At 44.3% G+C, this 16,541-nt stretch overlaps 1 protein-coding gene across 1 annotated transcript in view; it reads right to left on the bottom strand.

Moving 5' to 3' along the window:
- ADAMTS12 (ADAM metallopeptidase with thrombospondin type 1 motif, 12) overlaps positions 1-16,541 on the bottom strand; it is a 390,158-nt gene that overhangs the window by 27,025 nt on the left and 346,592 nt on the right. Inside the window, exons 20-21 of the mRNA XM_010853830.1 lie at positions 14,611-14,763; positions 6,125-6,301 (exon numbers count right to left, since the gene is read on the bottom strand). Of these exons, the coding sequence (XP_010852132.1) occupies positions 6,125-6,301; positions 14,611-14,763 (330 nt within the window). The remainder of the gene's footprint in view (positions 1-6,124; positions 6,302-14,610; positions 14,764-16,541) is intronic.

Below are 16,541 nucleotides of genomic sequence, written 5' to 3'. Positions count from 1 at the left end.
GTGTAAAATAAGTCTGCAACTTTTTTTTTTTTTACTATATTGTTGAGTTATAAAGATATATGAAGTTATAAAGATATAGATGTATATCACATAAAACATAAGATCTCTTTAGAGCAGAAATTCCCATGATTGCCAAATAAATTATTTTAAGTGGGGATAAAAAATCAGTTGGGTGAGCACTGGTTCAGTGTTAAATGAGATGAGGCCTAGCCTATCTCAGTACCTCACAAAGTTGATAACAACAAATAGGCCCAGCTGTGCTGTTGTGAGTCCCTCGGTCATGTCCGACTCTTTGTGACTCCATGGGCTGAGGCCCTCCAGGCTCCTTTGTCCATGCGAATTCTTCAGGCAAGAATACTGGAGTGGGTTGTCATGCCCTCCTTTAGAGGAACTTCCCGACCCTGGCCCAGCTGTATTTAGTCCAAATCTCAGTGGTTTTACCTGCTCACTGTAGCATGTTCCTAGTGTCTTCACAATCATGTGTATTTGGATGCTTTTCGTCAAAGTATGTAAAAATAAATTACAGACTGCCAAAAGAGCTATTATTCACTTTTAAATAAAGAACCCAAGACAGAAAAAGTCAATAGAATTATATTTTCTTTAAAATTTACTATTAATTTGTTATGCACACCGTTATTAAGAATATTAGTATCTCTATTGGGACCTGGAACATCTGTGTCAAGTTCCTCATAATGGCCACTCAGTCAATTCAAAGACAGTGGTGAAACAAGCCCTAAGACCCAGCCCTCCCACCAGCAGGTGAGCACCAGTCCCCACCCTGCCAGGGTCCATAGCCAGCTGCACTGGAACCTGGCCCGACCCACCAGTGGGCCAACAACAGCTCCAAGATCCCCAGGCCATGCAACCAGCCACCATGGGAGGCACAGCCTAGGAATTAACCAGATCAGGAAGAGCCCCACCTACCAGAGTTCCCACAGTAGTCAGTTCCACCACAATAGAAGGGTCCATCCATGGGGGGTACCCTTAGAGCATACAGCTCAGGAGTGTGCTGCTGCCTCATTGGACATCTCCTACACAAGGCCACTTCTGCAAGACTGGGAAATGTGACCAACTTACCCAATAGGAATAAACAACACAGAGAATTAGGTGAAATTAGAAGCCAGAGGAATATGTTCCAAACGAAGGAACAAGACAAAAATCTGAGAAAAAGAACAGAACAAAGTGGAGGTAAACAATCTGCTTGATTAAGGAGTAGTAGTTGTGATTATATAGTAGTAGTAGTAGTGTTAGTCGCTTAGTTGTGTCCATCTCTTTGTGACCCCACAGACTATAGCCCACCAGGCTCCTCTGTTCATGGAGTTCTCCAGGCAAGAATACTGGAGTGGGTTGCCATTCCCTTCTCTAGAGGATCTTCCTGACCCAGGGATTGAACCCAGGTCTCATGCACTGCAGGCAGATTCTTTACATCTGAGCTACAGGGAAGGTAAAGATCATAAAAATGCTTAACATATTTAGGAGAAGAATAAATGAGTAAGGTGTGAATTTCAATAAAGAGTTAGAAAATATAAAGAAAGACCAGACAGAGGTGAAAAATACAATAACTGAAATAAAAAGTACATTAGAAAGAATCAGTAGTAGATTAGATATTACAGAAGAACATATCAGTGAGTTAGAAGAGTGGTGGAAATCACTCAAGCTGAATAGAAAAACAGAAAGAATTTTTTAGAGGTCTCAGAAGAAACCAATTCTGCCAACACCTTGATCTCAGACTTCCAGCTTCTATAACTCTGAGAAAAAATATTTTAGTTGTTTAGGCCAAAAAGCAATAACAGAAACAAAAACAGTGGTGAAGTAAGACTTAAAGAAAGGAGACTGATACAAAAAATTCTGGGGATAGGGGGGGGGAATCAGAAGATGCTGAATAGTTCAATATGTCAAATGGAAAGAATTCTGGTCGAGAAACCAAAATATAAAATCTAGGTGTTTGTATTCTGATTAGCGGTGACAGTCCTAATGGAGAGCACACTTCTGCAATAGAATTTTGTTCATCTCCTATTAAAATGGGACTCAGCCTTCTTTCCTCACTACATTAAGTTTTAGAATTAAATTTACCCATATTTGAAATGGTGATGTTGATAGGTTTTCTAAGGGTCTGGCACACTGACTGCAATGCTCACAAAATAAATTCAAGGTGACAAGTTTGATTCCTGGAAGAATATAATTCTAAAACATGTCAGGTTTTTGCTCACTAGAATAATTTTCTAAGCTATATTGTTTCATTTTCCCGAGGTTTATAGAAGAAAATTAAGATAATTCACCAAAACTCTTGGAAAAATACTTTTGAGTACTTTGAAAAGCACATTGAAAAATCTTGATGCTTTGAAAAATCTTTAATTATGGCATGGTAACAATAAGCTGGAATCAAGATTGCCGGGAGAAATATCAATAACCTCCGATATGCAGATGACACCACCCTTATAGCAGAAAGTGAAGAGGAACTAAAAAGCTTCTTGATGAAGGTGAAAGAGGAGAGTGAAAAAGTTGGCTTCAAACTTAACATTCAGAAAACAAAGATCATGGCATCTGGTCCTATCACTTCATGGGAAATAGATGGGGAAAGAGTGGAAACAGTGTCAGACTTTATTTTTTGGGGCTCCAAAATCACTGCAGATGGTGACTGCAGCCATGAAATTAAAAGACACTTACTCCTTGGAAGAAAAGTTATGACCTAGATAGCATATTCAAAAGCAGAGACATTACTTTGCCAACAAAGATCCATCTAGTCAAGGCTATGGTTTTTCCAGTAGTTATGTATGGATGTGAGAGTTGGACTGTGAAGAAAGCTGAGCACCGAAGAATTGATGCTTTTGAACTGTGGTGTTGGAGAAGACTCTTGAGAGTCCCTTGGACTGCAAGGAGATCCAACCAGTCTGTTCTGAAGGAGATCAGCTCTGGGATTTCTTTGGAAGGAATGATGCTAAAGCTGAAGCTCCAGTACTTTGGCCACCTCATGCGAAGAGTTGACTCATTGGAAAAGTCTCTGATGCTGGGAGGGATTGGGGGCAGGAGGAGAAGGGGACGACAGAGGATGAGATGGCTGGATGGCATCACTGACTCGATGGATGTAAGTCTGAGTGAACTCCGGGAGTTGGTGATGGACAGGGAGGCCTGGCGTGCTGCGATTCGTGGGGTCGCAAAGAGTCAGACACGACTGAGTGACTGAACTGAACTGAACTGAACAATAACAAAGGAGTCATGATTGCCAATATCATGCCTATCACATCAGGCACTGTGTGTGTGGTGGTAACCATAGAAAACAGGGAAATTATACACAATTAACCTTTCTGTTCAATAAAAGAACTAATCTATTGCTTTCCCAGCATTCCAACTTTGAGAGTCAACATGGATCTTTTCCCACTTATTCACTGCTTTTAACCCTATATGAGGAGGGAAGGACAGGAACCCCACATTTGGGATCCTGTTGTATACCTGTATGTGTGCATACAGACACAGGGCTACCTGGCCAAGTAATCTCCAGGAAGGGGCAAGTGGTCCTCAAAGTGTGGTCCCCAGAGCAACAACTTCAGTATCATCCGGGTACTTGTTAGAAATGCAAAACTTCAGGCCCTACCCCAGACTTCTGAATTGGACACCATGGGGATGGGGTTCAGACATCTGTGTGCTGATGAACCCTCCAAGTGATCCTGAAGAATGCTAAAGTTTGAAAACTGGTGAGGGACATTCTCACGGTTGAAAAGTATTTTCCATGGCAAGCAGTTTAGGCTGGGTGACACTCACTGGAGGGCCCCAGAATATTCCAATGAAGGCATCCATTAGATACTATGCATATACAGAGCAGCATCATGAGGGCTCAGGAAAAGCACCTAAAGGTGCTCAGTCCCTAAACAGTTCCCCGACATTTCTGGCGAAATGTCCAACCAACTTCAGCATTTTCTATCCTTACTGTTCCCTCTGAGGAAAGTCTTCCAACTGTGTGGTTTGCTCAGAACAGAGCAATTTATAAAGAAGGGCGTTGGGAGGTCTTCAGGAAACAGGCTCATGATTGATGCTCCTTGGAAGAGGAAGTATACAGAATACATCTTTTTCACAACCAGAGAGCAGATACAATTGGTCATCTTGGATAACTTGCAATTGCAATTTCTCTGACAAGGCTATCTAAGCTCCTCTACAAATTCCAGGATCCTGGAAGCTGTCACCAGGAAAACCCAATGGACTGTAGGAACGTAGCCTGGTGGGCTACAGTCCAAAGGGTCACAAAGAGTTGGACACAACTGAGCGACTAAGCACATCACCAGGCTCAGCAAACATGGAAAGCTGAGAGGCATAAGTCCAGAGCCTAGGAGTGGCAGGCACTTTATGTCTCAAAGCGAGACAGGGAAGGAGGTGAAAGAGAAGGCGGTGGTGGGTGTTGCCCCCAGGAAACACCAGGAGCCTCAGGAACCAGCATGGCCGCTTGATCCAACGGGCAATAAGAAGCTAGAGGGGGTTCAGTCTTCCAGGGTTGGACACTAACTCTGTATCCCACACTGTGGTTTTCTGTCTTGCCTTTTCTAGCATGTAAAGTTATTGACTTACTCTCCTTAGTTCTCTCTTTGCTCCATGTCTATTCAGCTAAATTCTACAGTAACAAGATTATAGGAATCAGAGTCAAACTGAAGCTTGAATTAATACTCCACCATGTATTTTCTAGTTGTGTAAGCTTCTTAATCTCTGAGTCTCAATTAAATTCTTTCTTTATCTATAAAATGGAATCAGTAAGGCCTACTACCATCCAGGTTGTTACAAGAATTAAAACAAGTACTGCAGGTAAAATGCCCAGTGCATGGCCACACTCAAAGCACTCTGGGTTCTTTCTTTCCCTCTTATTTCTACCATAGTATAGTTGGGAGTATTTTCTTTTTTACTGAAGCCAGTAGGGAAATGAAATCATTATATTTCACCAAAGAACAGTAACTTGGTTTCACATACTGAAGTAGGACAAAGATGAAGCAGAGTCCCACCCCTTGCAACACAGGATGGAGACACACACACACCCCCACACACACACACCCCTCTTTTTATTTGTGTAAACAAGGATCTGGGCATTTGAGAGGTAGGACTCTGAAATCATACTGCGTGGAAAGGATCTGACCATTATTCCCAGCCTAAGAGGGACATGTGATGATCTGTCCCAAATGCTGCTCATCAAGGTGGTTCATGTACGACTCCCCAGAGGGACCCCAATTCCCGAGTATACCCACTGAGACTAGGTCATAATAAAACATTGAACAGTCACAGTTTAAACCACACAACACAGCCTTCAAATTGTTGGGCCTGTCCAGCCTCCCCACCTGTAACTGAGCAGGACCCTAAGGGGCCCTCCCAGCACAGCCTCTCCCACACCACATCCTTCACCCACCTCTTGTTTATAGAAAAACTTTAGCCTCCTTGGCCTCCCCCAATTTCCAAAGTGTAAATTTAATCATGATGTGAGGAAATGCAGAAAGGAAAACAAGCAAGACCAAAATAATAATAATAATAATAATATTGGGCTGGCCATTAAACAAAGTCAAAGACCTTTAGTTCCTTCTCAAGGGCTACAGATAATAATCTGAGCCATGTCCTTTGAGCTGTTTTATAGATATTGAAACCCCTATCAGGTGGAAGAAGTTAACTATATGCTACCCACAAGCATGTAGACCCAAGACAGGTTGGACCCAGAAGGCTGATGATGTTGACTCCTGATTATCTCACCATCAACCAATCCAAAGAATGCCACAAGCTGATGACATCCCCTACCAGCACCCCGCCCCCCCCAACCCCATTCTGATTTTAAAAACCTTATCCCGGAAGCCTTCGAGCAATTCAAGCCTTTTAAACACTAACTACCTGGACTCCTTGCTTGGAACGCTAGCTACAATAAATGCTACACTTTGCCTCACCACCACCTTGTGTCAATAGATTGGCTTTACTGTGTATGGGCAAGGGACCCACCTGTGGATCAGGAGCACACCCAGTGTAAGGTGTGAATGGAAGGAGGCCAGCCGCTGGCTTGATGAGGCCAGCCACTGGTCTGAGGCACGTGTGGTCTTCCCTGGACTCACCAGGTAACACAGAAATTCATGTTTTCCCAGTTGTGTAGACGGTGCACTAGGCACAGTACCTGGCTCCAGGGCTCCACCTGCCACTCCTCGCAGGGCTCCAGGTTACAGCTCGTGGTCAGTGGAGGAGGAAGTCCGGCCAGGAACCGGCAGTGAAATGGCCTCAGGCTCCGGTGATCCCGGCTGTCCACACACTGAATCTCCCGGATCTGGAAGCCCCCGCTGCAGTTTCTGGAGCACTGTATGGAGAGTGAGAGAAAAGGGGACACCTGAGTTCTTGGCATCAGGCTGTCCATGCCCAGATATCCAGGGGTTTCACAAAGGATCACAAAGTTCCCAGCTTCTAGTTCCCAGCTTCTAGAGAGGTTGGTGACCTGTCTTTCCTCGCACGCCGTGGAGAGAAGAGTCACTCTAGCAGCTCCCCAAGGTGGGGCTCCCTGTGTTAGAAAATGCAGATGTGGAAGTGTAAGAACCGGGTGACAAATCCAGTTCTGTCACAGACTCACTGTGAGCCCTTGGACGAGCTGCAGAAATGCTCTGAGCCTCAGCTGTCATGTCTGTAAACTGGGGCAACAACTGTTATACTGGGCTGTCCTGAAGATTACGCGGGGGTGGGCTTGGGTGACGCAGGCGCAGCTGTTCCTTAGGATGTCTGTGTTCATTGGAGGTAAATGCAACCACCCATGAGGGGAGCTCTCTGCCAAGACACCCAATTACCTCTCAGAATCCTGCCGAAAACCTGCTTCCTCCCTGACTCTGGACACAGGATTGGTTACCCCTTTTTAAGGAAAACAAAGTGAATAACTACTCAGTGGTTTCATCTAGGGAGTGGGCGAACCCTGTCCTTGGCCCCACTGCCAGGCTTCCCTGTACATCACCATCACCCACCATCTTTCCTCCTAAGGCCACCATCACATACCTCCATCACCAAGGATGTTCTCAACGCACGCCCAGTGCAAGCCCTTAAGAGGTCCTCCCCACTCCCCTGCCCATGCCCACACCTTGTGCAGCAGCCCCTGCCCTCTGATCCCAGTAAAGGACACTGTTCACCAGCAGGCTGCTGATTTCCTGAAGCTCACAAAAAACACGGCTGCCCCTGAGTCACCTACATTTATGTGGCATATTCAGGATGACTTCTTTGGTTTACAAAGACCTCTTGGACTTTGGAAGCTCTGTCCATCCTTCATCTAGGTAGATTTTATTCAATCATAACTCGAGCTTCCAAGACTTGATCTTCAGTCTATACAGAATGCTTTCATTATCAGTTTCCCTTCAGCTCATCTTGAACGTGTACCTTAGTCTCTCAAGGCCAGTCCTGGCTTGTCTTGTCACTGCCCACTTCCAGGTGGGAACCCAAGGTAGGTGGCATGGAGGCTGAGCCCTGAGCTCCTCAGCCCCTCTCCCCTGGATTCTCTGTGGATTAATAATATGTCCTGTGGTCCTTATGTCCTGAATCTTCCTTCCTCCATCCTTTGCTTTACCCACTACTGCTCTTCCTTTAGACTTGGCTTAAATGTCACGTCCTCTGTGAAGTCATCCTTGAATACCTTCTCCAAAGGATATCTATTTCTTTTATTATTCATCTCAAATCCTTCTCTGTTTCCATTGCAAGAACTTGAAATGTGAAACAACTTCTATTTATTCTGTCCATCTTTTCTGTTAGACTGTTTCACTGCCCTGAAGCTGGAAACCCATCTGTCTTGGTCACCACTGTGTCTTGAGCATCCAGCATGGGGCCAGGCACGGCACAGATGCTCCTCACAGCCTGTGGAATGACTATATAAATTCTGAGAAAAGGGAAGTTGGGGATTTCCAGTGGGCCAAAGAGCTCTGTGGTTACCATGGGGATAAAGAACATCCTTCTGCACCCTCTCAATCCTTCCATCAGTGATCTCATTACATCTTGGCTGAGAAAATACACCGCCACCAAAGCCCACTGCTGTAAGGTATGCTTTCATCTGGCCCCTTCTCTACTCGGTAAAATACCATGTTCCCTTTTTGGCTACGGTGGAATAGTCATAATTGTAGTGTTGTGGATGGTAAAAGAAAATTTCTCAGAACCTTTCATTAGAGGTACCTCCCAAAATACTGATCCCCCTTTCTTTGCCATTTGGCAGATAGTGCAAGTCACCTGAATGCAAAACTTGTGTTGTAGCATGGCAGATGTGGGCCCATGTGACAAGGGGGCAGATGGACACTCTAATGCCTCCGTAAATCTAGTGTATTTAGCTTCTCAGAAATAAGCAACACTTGCCAGACAGCCCCCCAAAAGCAAATTCAAAACTTCATTTGCCTGCCATGCTGTAAGCACAGAGAACAAAACAACTGCCAGTTTAAAATCAGCCACAGAACAAACACGCAGAAAATTTTACACAAAGCAGCCCTTTGTGTGACAGATTTCCAGGAAATAACCCACGGTTAAGACAAGAGGGCTCTTTATTAGGGATAGGAATTTTACAAGACATAGTGTACAATGGGGGTTTATTTTCTTATTTTTCATTTGTTGCTACAACCTGTTATTCCTAGAGTTTTCACATTAGCATTACCCTTTTGTCAAAGAGTGCATTCATTCACATTCAGTGGGAAATGAAGTTGATTAATATGTTGAAGTAAATATTAAGGGAAGGCACTCACTAAATCTGTGACTTTTCTATTTCATTTTCAGAAGAGCCTCTGATTTATTTAGCAGGAGGGAAGTGGCAGGGCATTAAATCACTCCACTTTGAAAACTGCTCTGCCTTGGTGTGTCGAATGCCAATTACTATATTCATTTTCTTATTGCCCTAAAGGAGGGCTATTTATATTCCTGGTTTCCTAACCTGGAGCCTGTGGACCTGACTGAGGACAGGAGCCAGCCTAAGGAGAATAGAAGGACTGGTTAATGCACACGTGAGACTGAACAGGTCTAACCATTTTCTGGTTCCCATGCCAGTCTGTTTAACTGATGTGATAGGCAAACCAGACTGAGTTAGAATGAAGACTCCTCTTAGCTTACAGGAGCCACTGGCAGAGAGAAAGATGACAGACTCACAACCAGTTCTTCCTTGTGTCGTTTCTGATTTATGGAGCCATCCTGATACATGTTCCATGTTGGACTCCTACCTAGTGTTCAAATGAGTATAGTGAAATTAACCAACCTGGAATTAGGAGTCAGTAGACTGCATTCAAGTATCACCCTGACACCAAGTGGCTTTGTGACTGTACCTCTATAAGCCTCTGTTTTCTCCATCAGCATTAAAAAGAAAATAAATTGGATGATTAAACTCTTCCATATTCTAGAGTGATATAAGTGTATGGGATCATTGGACTTCTATTATGCTTTGGTTTCAGAATACTTTCTTGCTTTCCAGAAGTACTAAGCAAGGACATGGAAATAATTCTTTTTTGCTCCTTTCCTAATACTAAACAGATTCATAAGACTCTTAAGATCATTCAGAAATAATTCATTCCAAAAATTCTATTTTGAACAGCACCAAAAGTCATTCATCTGTCTACTCCCCCACGCCATCCCCACTTCACTTCCTCTCTGCTATTAGGCACTTATCTATATGCCAGCTTCTGTATGCCAATCTAGCAGAAGGAAAAAGTCATGCAATGAATAAGTGAGAAAAGAACAGCAATTGTAACAGTCATAAATTATAACAGTCAATTATAAGTCATAAAGATGATATGTCATAAGTTGTTCATGACCCAGTGAAGGAACAAAGGAGGAGGTGGTTGATTTTACTTGAAGAAGGAAAGGCTTGAAGGGAGAAGCCAAACCTTGAACTGTATCATGCAACATGGGTAAATGCTCACTCAGCTGGCAAACAGTGTGGGGGACATTCAAGGTGGAAAGAAGGACATATGCAAGTGGAGTGAAGCAACAAGGCTTGTTTGGGAACATGTCCATCAGAACGCTAGAGTGGAGGGTACGGATGGAGAAAGAGAGATGGGAAGGGGCCATGATAAAGGATCTCATGGTTTGAACATCACTCCTCAGCTGAAGTGGTCTTGGGTTCATGCTTTCTGTGAGTCTAAAGGCTTTCTTTAATTGCTGTTCTTTTCTCTCTTAGGGATTCCATTAATCTAAAGCACCGGGGGCTTCCAAGAGCAGGTAATAGGTTAGACATACAGTAAATAATACCAAAAGAAAACACATGCAGTGATTTTGAGTGTATTATTTTCCTTCTGGCTGGTCAATTTTTGCTTTCTGGGCACAGAAGCTCTCCTATAACATACAATTCTCTGTTATGAAATTTTACACTTTGGGCTTCAATATGTTTCTGGGAACATGTTATATATGAAAGTCTGTACTTAGACAGGGGCTCTTTCCCTATATTATTCATTTGTAAAAGTTCAGATCCAAAAAAAAAAAATGTAGCACTGAATATTATGAAACTCAAGGTCATAAGAAAAGGTTGCCACTTTTATTTTCCAAAAAATGTGACAGATAATAAAGTCAGCTACTGTTAAAATAAAATTGCAACACTGCCTAGGTGGGGAGACAGATCATTCCAAGAAAATGTAAAAATCTTTGATTCATTTCAGAAATAATCAAAATCTGTTAGACTGAACTATGAGATGTTATTATCATTCTGAGAAAGATAATAAAGAGGTTGTTAAATCACCAGTTTACAAAACTGCCGGAGGTACAGTCAAAATGTTCAGTCAGGAAGCGTGTGATGATGCATAACTTTGGTGTCAAACCCAACTGAAGGTTTTTTAAGCTCATCTTTGTCACTTATTGCATTTCTTTCAGCACAAGAATCAAAGAATCAGTTTTTTTTTCCTTAGACAAATTTTAATGCTCTGAAATTGGCATGTGTCTTAAACTGACATGCATATTTATTATGCAGTGTTTCCTTTCTTTCTGAAAAGCTGCCATTACATTGATGAGTGTTCCCCCAGTTGATGGTTTTTCAGAATTGAGAGTATCAGTACCAACTGATAATGTGCTAGTGATTTAAACCCTCTAAGCCTTCACTTCCTCAGTGGGAATTATAAAGAAGGTCCTTTATTGGATGAAAATAAAATTGTTCATCTAAAATTCTTGTGCAGTGTCAGGCATGAGTGCCAGGACACAAGGTCGGTCAAGTCTGCCAAAGTTCATGGAGGACCTGACTGCCTAGTACTGGGGAGCGGAGCCCTGAGGGATTGACAGGACTTACTCCACTGCCTCCTGTCCACAGTCCCCTGCCCCAAGTCCAGGAAGCCAGAAGTCAGTAAACACCTGAGAACTACTCCTAGCCTTTACCCAGAGCTCAAAGTTGGCCCAAGGCTTTATCTGAACAGTCTTTTACCATTTACAAAGTGGTTTCACGAACACTCTTTGACTTGTACAACTTTATGAAGTTGGTAGAGGCCACATGATGTAGTTCATTTCCCAGAGGTGAGAAAACTAAAGCTCCCAAGAGGCTGGAAGAAAGGATTAGCACCCTATGCTGGTGACAGAGTGTGTGTGCCAGTGTGCTAAGTCACTTCAGTCGTGTCTGACTCTTCGTGACCCCGTGGACTGTAGCCTGCTAGGCTCCTCCATCCACAGGATTCTCCAGGCAAGAATACTGGAGTGGGTTGCCGTGCCCTCCTCCAGGGGAATCTTTCCAACCAAGGGACTGAACCCAGGTCTCCTGCATTGCAGGCAGATTCTTTACCATCTGAGCTGCCAGGGAAGCCCTTGGTGACAGAGTGGGGCTGCCACCCAGACACGTCTGATCCCAGGCCCGGGGCTGCTTCTAGGATTCAATTCTGTAGAACTCCGCTTTCTCCAGTGTGCCTCTGGGACAAAGCTAAAGACCATTACCTTAACTTTGTTTCAGATAGATCAATGCATGAAGAAGAAGCAAGCCATTCCAAAAACAACTTCTGGACTTTGTAAAGGAAGAGATCTTAATACACAGGCTCACTGTACTGTCACAAATATGAGAAAATGTCCACAGCAGTTGTATCAGGACTCCATCAAGGAGATGAATGGTGCGGGAGACAGAAGGCTGTAAAACAGCTACAATTCAGACTGCACACACAGCAGTGGGGAGTTTCTGGTGAGTAATCTGGGGAACCTCAGGTGTGATCCCTGTGGCTTCAGGTGAGGCTGTGGCATACCCTTAGTCCTGTGAGATTAAAGTGTCTCTGGATCTGGGCTTGTGGTTGGTGGGATAATGCAGAAAGACTCAAGATCAAATTAGAATTCATCCCTCTGAGAAAGTGTTTGTGAAAAGGAAAACCATCAAGTTGGCAGAATCTAAACACTCTGGATGGGCCTCCCTGGTGGCTCAGATGGTAAAGAATCCACCTGCTAATGTGGGAGATACGTGTTCGAGCCCTGGGTCAGGAAGATCCCCTGGAGAAGGAAATGGCAACCCACTCCAGTGTTCTTGCCTGGGAAATCCCATGGACAGAGGAGCCTGGTGGGCTACAGTCCATGGGGTTACTAAGAGCCTGATAAGACTTAGCGACTAAAACAACAAAAACAACAAACTCTGGATATTTAAAGGTAAAAGCAGGGGTATGTTTTCCTACTCTAGGTTTGGAGGTCTGCCTCTGAGTAAGTTTTAAGAGTCCCAGCAGAACAGTGAAACTAAGATGCCCTTCAGATCTTTCCCAGTACATGATTTAGACTTCAGACACCCAAACGGACTGGTTAATAATGTGGCAGTCAAAAAGCTGCCAAAATTTAGTGTCATTCAGTTACCAAAGTCTAAGATAAAATTTAAATCAACATCTCTAGGAAAAACGGAAGTCCCGCATTAAATATTCCCAATGATAGAAAAAAACAGATGTCAGGGCAATTGACTTGCAGTAGTTAAATGGAGTCTTTGACATAAGGTTTGTCTATCATCCTGAGAGAGGAGATAGGATAGTATTGACAGGAATGGAGTAACTTTGAGGATTTGAGTTTAAATATGGTGGTCGCCACATTCCGGCAGAACTTGGTGATGTGTCCAAGATAGCTTGGAGTGGTACAGGGGTTAATAAGTATATCAGCAAGCCTCCTGGCCATGACAGAGAAGAGACCCAGAGGCTGACAGGGCAGGGATGAGCTGCCAGAGCAGGGCTTACTTTAGGGGGTCTGACACCACCAAGAGCTACTGGCTCTCCCATTCCGGTTTTATATCAGCTAGAATTCCTGGAAGTTTACACTGGATTGACCTTTTTAAAAGTGTGAGCTATTTCACACATCTGTCCTTTTTATGAGCCATGTAATTTCCAAGGAAAGGATTAGTCCCAGTGATGGGAAAGTGGAACTTTAGGACTTGGTCAACATTTGGCAAGGTCAGGGACAGAAATGTTTCTTGAAATTTTTCTGGATAGGAAGAGAATTTGTAGCCAGGCATTTGGTCCCTTTTGGAATTTGTTATGAGTTGGAAGAGAAAAAAAATGCAGAACCAGCATTCATTCCTTAAAGAAAAACGGTATGAGAACAGAAGAAAGGCAGGTTGGCAGGAATCAAAGAAATGTGTGGTGATTTTCTCAGGGAGTAGCCATACTTTCTCTCTCTTGCCAAAGATCAGAGCCTTTCTTTGGGAAAGGGGACCTATTGCAGATTAATGACAGTGCCTGCTCCTGTCTGTCAGGTAAGTCTGCCAGGAGAACCAGAGACGGCCAGTGAGACACCTCATGGTCCTGCTTGTCTGGGGACCTGAGTTTTCCACGAGATGAAAGTGCTAACAGATGCCAGCCTCCCCAAACTTCTGGGCAGCTCTTTCTCCTTCTGTATTAAGGCCATCAAGGGAAACTGGCTCCTCAGAGAGAAGACAGGTGCCTACAAGGTGTCTTGGTGTGAGGGGGTATGGGGGGTGTGCATGGCAACGAGGATGTACACACAGCTCACACCTCTGCACCCCTCCTGCCAAGTGGCTCTGAACTCCACCTCGACCAGTGACTCTATGATCTGGGTGCATCTGTATCCCCCAGGGGTTGGTTCAGCCCTATCATGGTGACAGGCAGTCTGGGCCTGATTGCTGCCCAGAAAAACCAAGGCCGACCAATCCTAAGACCTGACAAAGACTTTCACCAGGGACTATGCAGGCAGCACAGAGAAATAAGTAACCACTCTAGGTTAGCAAGGACAGGAACATCACACTTCAAAGAAATCAATATAGGAAAGATGCTTTTAAAGACCAAGCTTTGATGTTTCAGCTTTCTTTTCATTTTGAGTCTGGCAGATTCCATGCTTTGTGAACAGCTGCTGAACCATGATTTAATTATACATGTGCTCATGTATCATTATTAATTATAACGTTAAGTTTAAGCAACTTAGAAATAGTGTCGCAGGCTGGACAAGCAAATTAAATTACACAAATTTAACTTTCTTTCTCAGTTTATCCAGTAAGGGAGGACAGGTGGATAAAAACACGCGGGCTAATGAAAACTCCGTGCTTGCTCTAAGGCTATTGTGTAGCTGAAAGTAGGCTTATGACAATGCCTGTGGTTCACTCATCTGCCAGTTTGTCACAGAAAAGGGCAGAAGGGAGGCAGGAAGGGAAGCAGGAAAGCTGCTATAGCAAATGGCTCTGGTGTAAGTCCCTCTGCCCCCACCCCCCGAAACACGGCTGAGCTGATCAATTACCTTGCTCCAGTTTCCCACTTTCCAGCCAGCGCAGGGACGGAGGTGGCACCTCTTGGCCGGGTCTGGCCTCTGCAGGGTGGCGCAGTCAGAATCCACGTGGGTGCTGCACTGCACGCTCCGCCAGTAGGTCCCCAGCCCGCACGTGGTGGAGCACTGCCCGGGAGGAGGGAGAGATGACAGAGGCTCAGGGCTGCTTCCTCACATACACCCCACCCCACCCTGGAGGCAGGGGTGCTCCATCTTGGCTACTCACTAAACCTGCCTGCAGAGCTTCAGAAACTTACCAGCACTGGGGCTCCAGCCACAAACAATCTGAATGGCTGAGGGTAGGGCTCAGGCAGGAGTAGTTAAAAAAACAGGTGATTCTAATAAGCAGCCAGGGTTGAGAATCCCTAATTTCTATGTGGGAGGAAAACCCAGTGCAAAAGGAAATTTGCTTCCCTTAACGAATATCCTGGCTGGAAGGTCTATGGAATGACTACAAGCTACAGGCACACTGCTGCATTTCATCAATGCTGTTCATGGAAAGGGAAGAGTAGAAACTAGCCTAGGTCAACAGTTTTTTCAACTGGCTCATTTATGGAGGTAAATGGGCTTCCCTGGTGGCTCAGTGGTAAAGAATCAGCTGGGCAACACAGGAGAGCTGGCTTCGATCCCTGGGTCAAGAAGGTCCCCTGAAGAAAGAAATGGCAACCCACTGTAGTATTCCTACCTGGAAAATCCCACGGATGGAGGAGCCTGGTGGACTACAGTCCATAGGGTCACAAAGAGTCAGACACAACTGAGCAACTGAGCACTGTATTATGTGTGTATATATACTAGTGAGCCACCAGGGAAGTACATTTATCTCCATAAATGAGCCAGTTGAAAAAACTGTTGACCTAGGCTATTTTCTACTCTTCTCTTTCCATGAAGAGCATTAATGAAATGCAGCAGTGTGCCTGTAGCTCATAGTCATTCCACACACCTATGTGTGTGTGTGTGTGTGTACACACACATAATACATATATACACATAATACATATATCCACATATACATAATACATATAACACATAATACACATAATACATATATATATATATAAAATATGAAAGTGAAAGTCACTCAGTCATGTTTGACACTTTGTGACCCCATGGACCATACAGTCCATAGAATTCTCCAGGCCAGTCTTTCCCTTCTCCAGGGGATCCTCCCAACCCAGGGATTGAATCCAATTCTCCCACATGGCAGGCAGATTCTTTAAGAGCTGAGCCACCAGGGAAACCCAAGAATACTGGAATGGGTAGCCTATCCCTTCTCCAGGGTATCTTCCTGAGCCAGGAATGAAACCGGGGTCTCCTACATTGCAGGCAGATCCTTAACCAGCTGGGCTACCAGAAAGCCCAAATATATATTATATATTAGAGATAATAACAGCTGAAGTGCATATTCTCATCGCACTAGTGGCCCCACTGTTCACACCCATGCTATTTGCAATGGACTTCACAGCTCCTCTCATCAAATGATAGAATGCATTTCCCCAGCTGTTGAATCAGGACTGTTCTTGCACTTTTCTTTTTCCAGGAAATTGCAGTGGATGATGGTGTGTAAGTTCTTAAGAAATCTTGCTTGTTCCAGTTCTCTCTCTTAGACCCTTGTCTCTGCCATGAAAATAAAACTGGCTAACCTACTGGAGGATGAGAGATCATGTGAAATCAAGCTGGGTGACCCAGTACTCTTGCCTGGAAAATCCCATGGACGGAGGAGCCTGGTAGGCTGTAGTCCATGGGGTCGCAAAGAGTTGGACACGACTGAGCGACTTCACTTTCACTTTTCACTTTCATGCACTGGAGAAGGAAATGGCAACCCACTCCAGTGTTCTTGCCTGGAGAATCCCAGGGATGGCAGAGCATGGTGGGCTGCCGTCTATGGGGTCGCACAGAGTTGGACA

Source organism: Bison bison, unplaced genomic scaffold (genome assembly GCF_000754665.1).
Source record: "Bison bison bison isolate TAMUID 2011002044 unplaced genomic scaffold, Bison_UMD1.0 scf7180017864331, whole genome shotgun sequence".
Lineage (NCBI taxonomy): Eukaryota > Metazoa > Chordata > Mammalia > Artiodactyla > Bovidae > Bison > Bison bison.
This window is presented reverse-complemented; position numbering and strand designations above follow the sequence as displayed.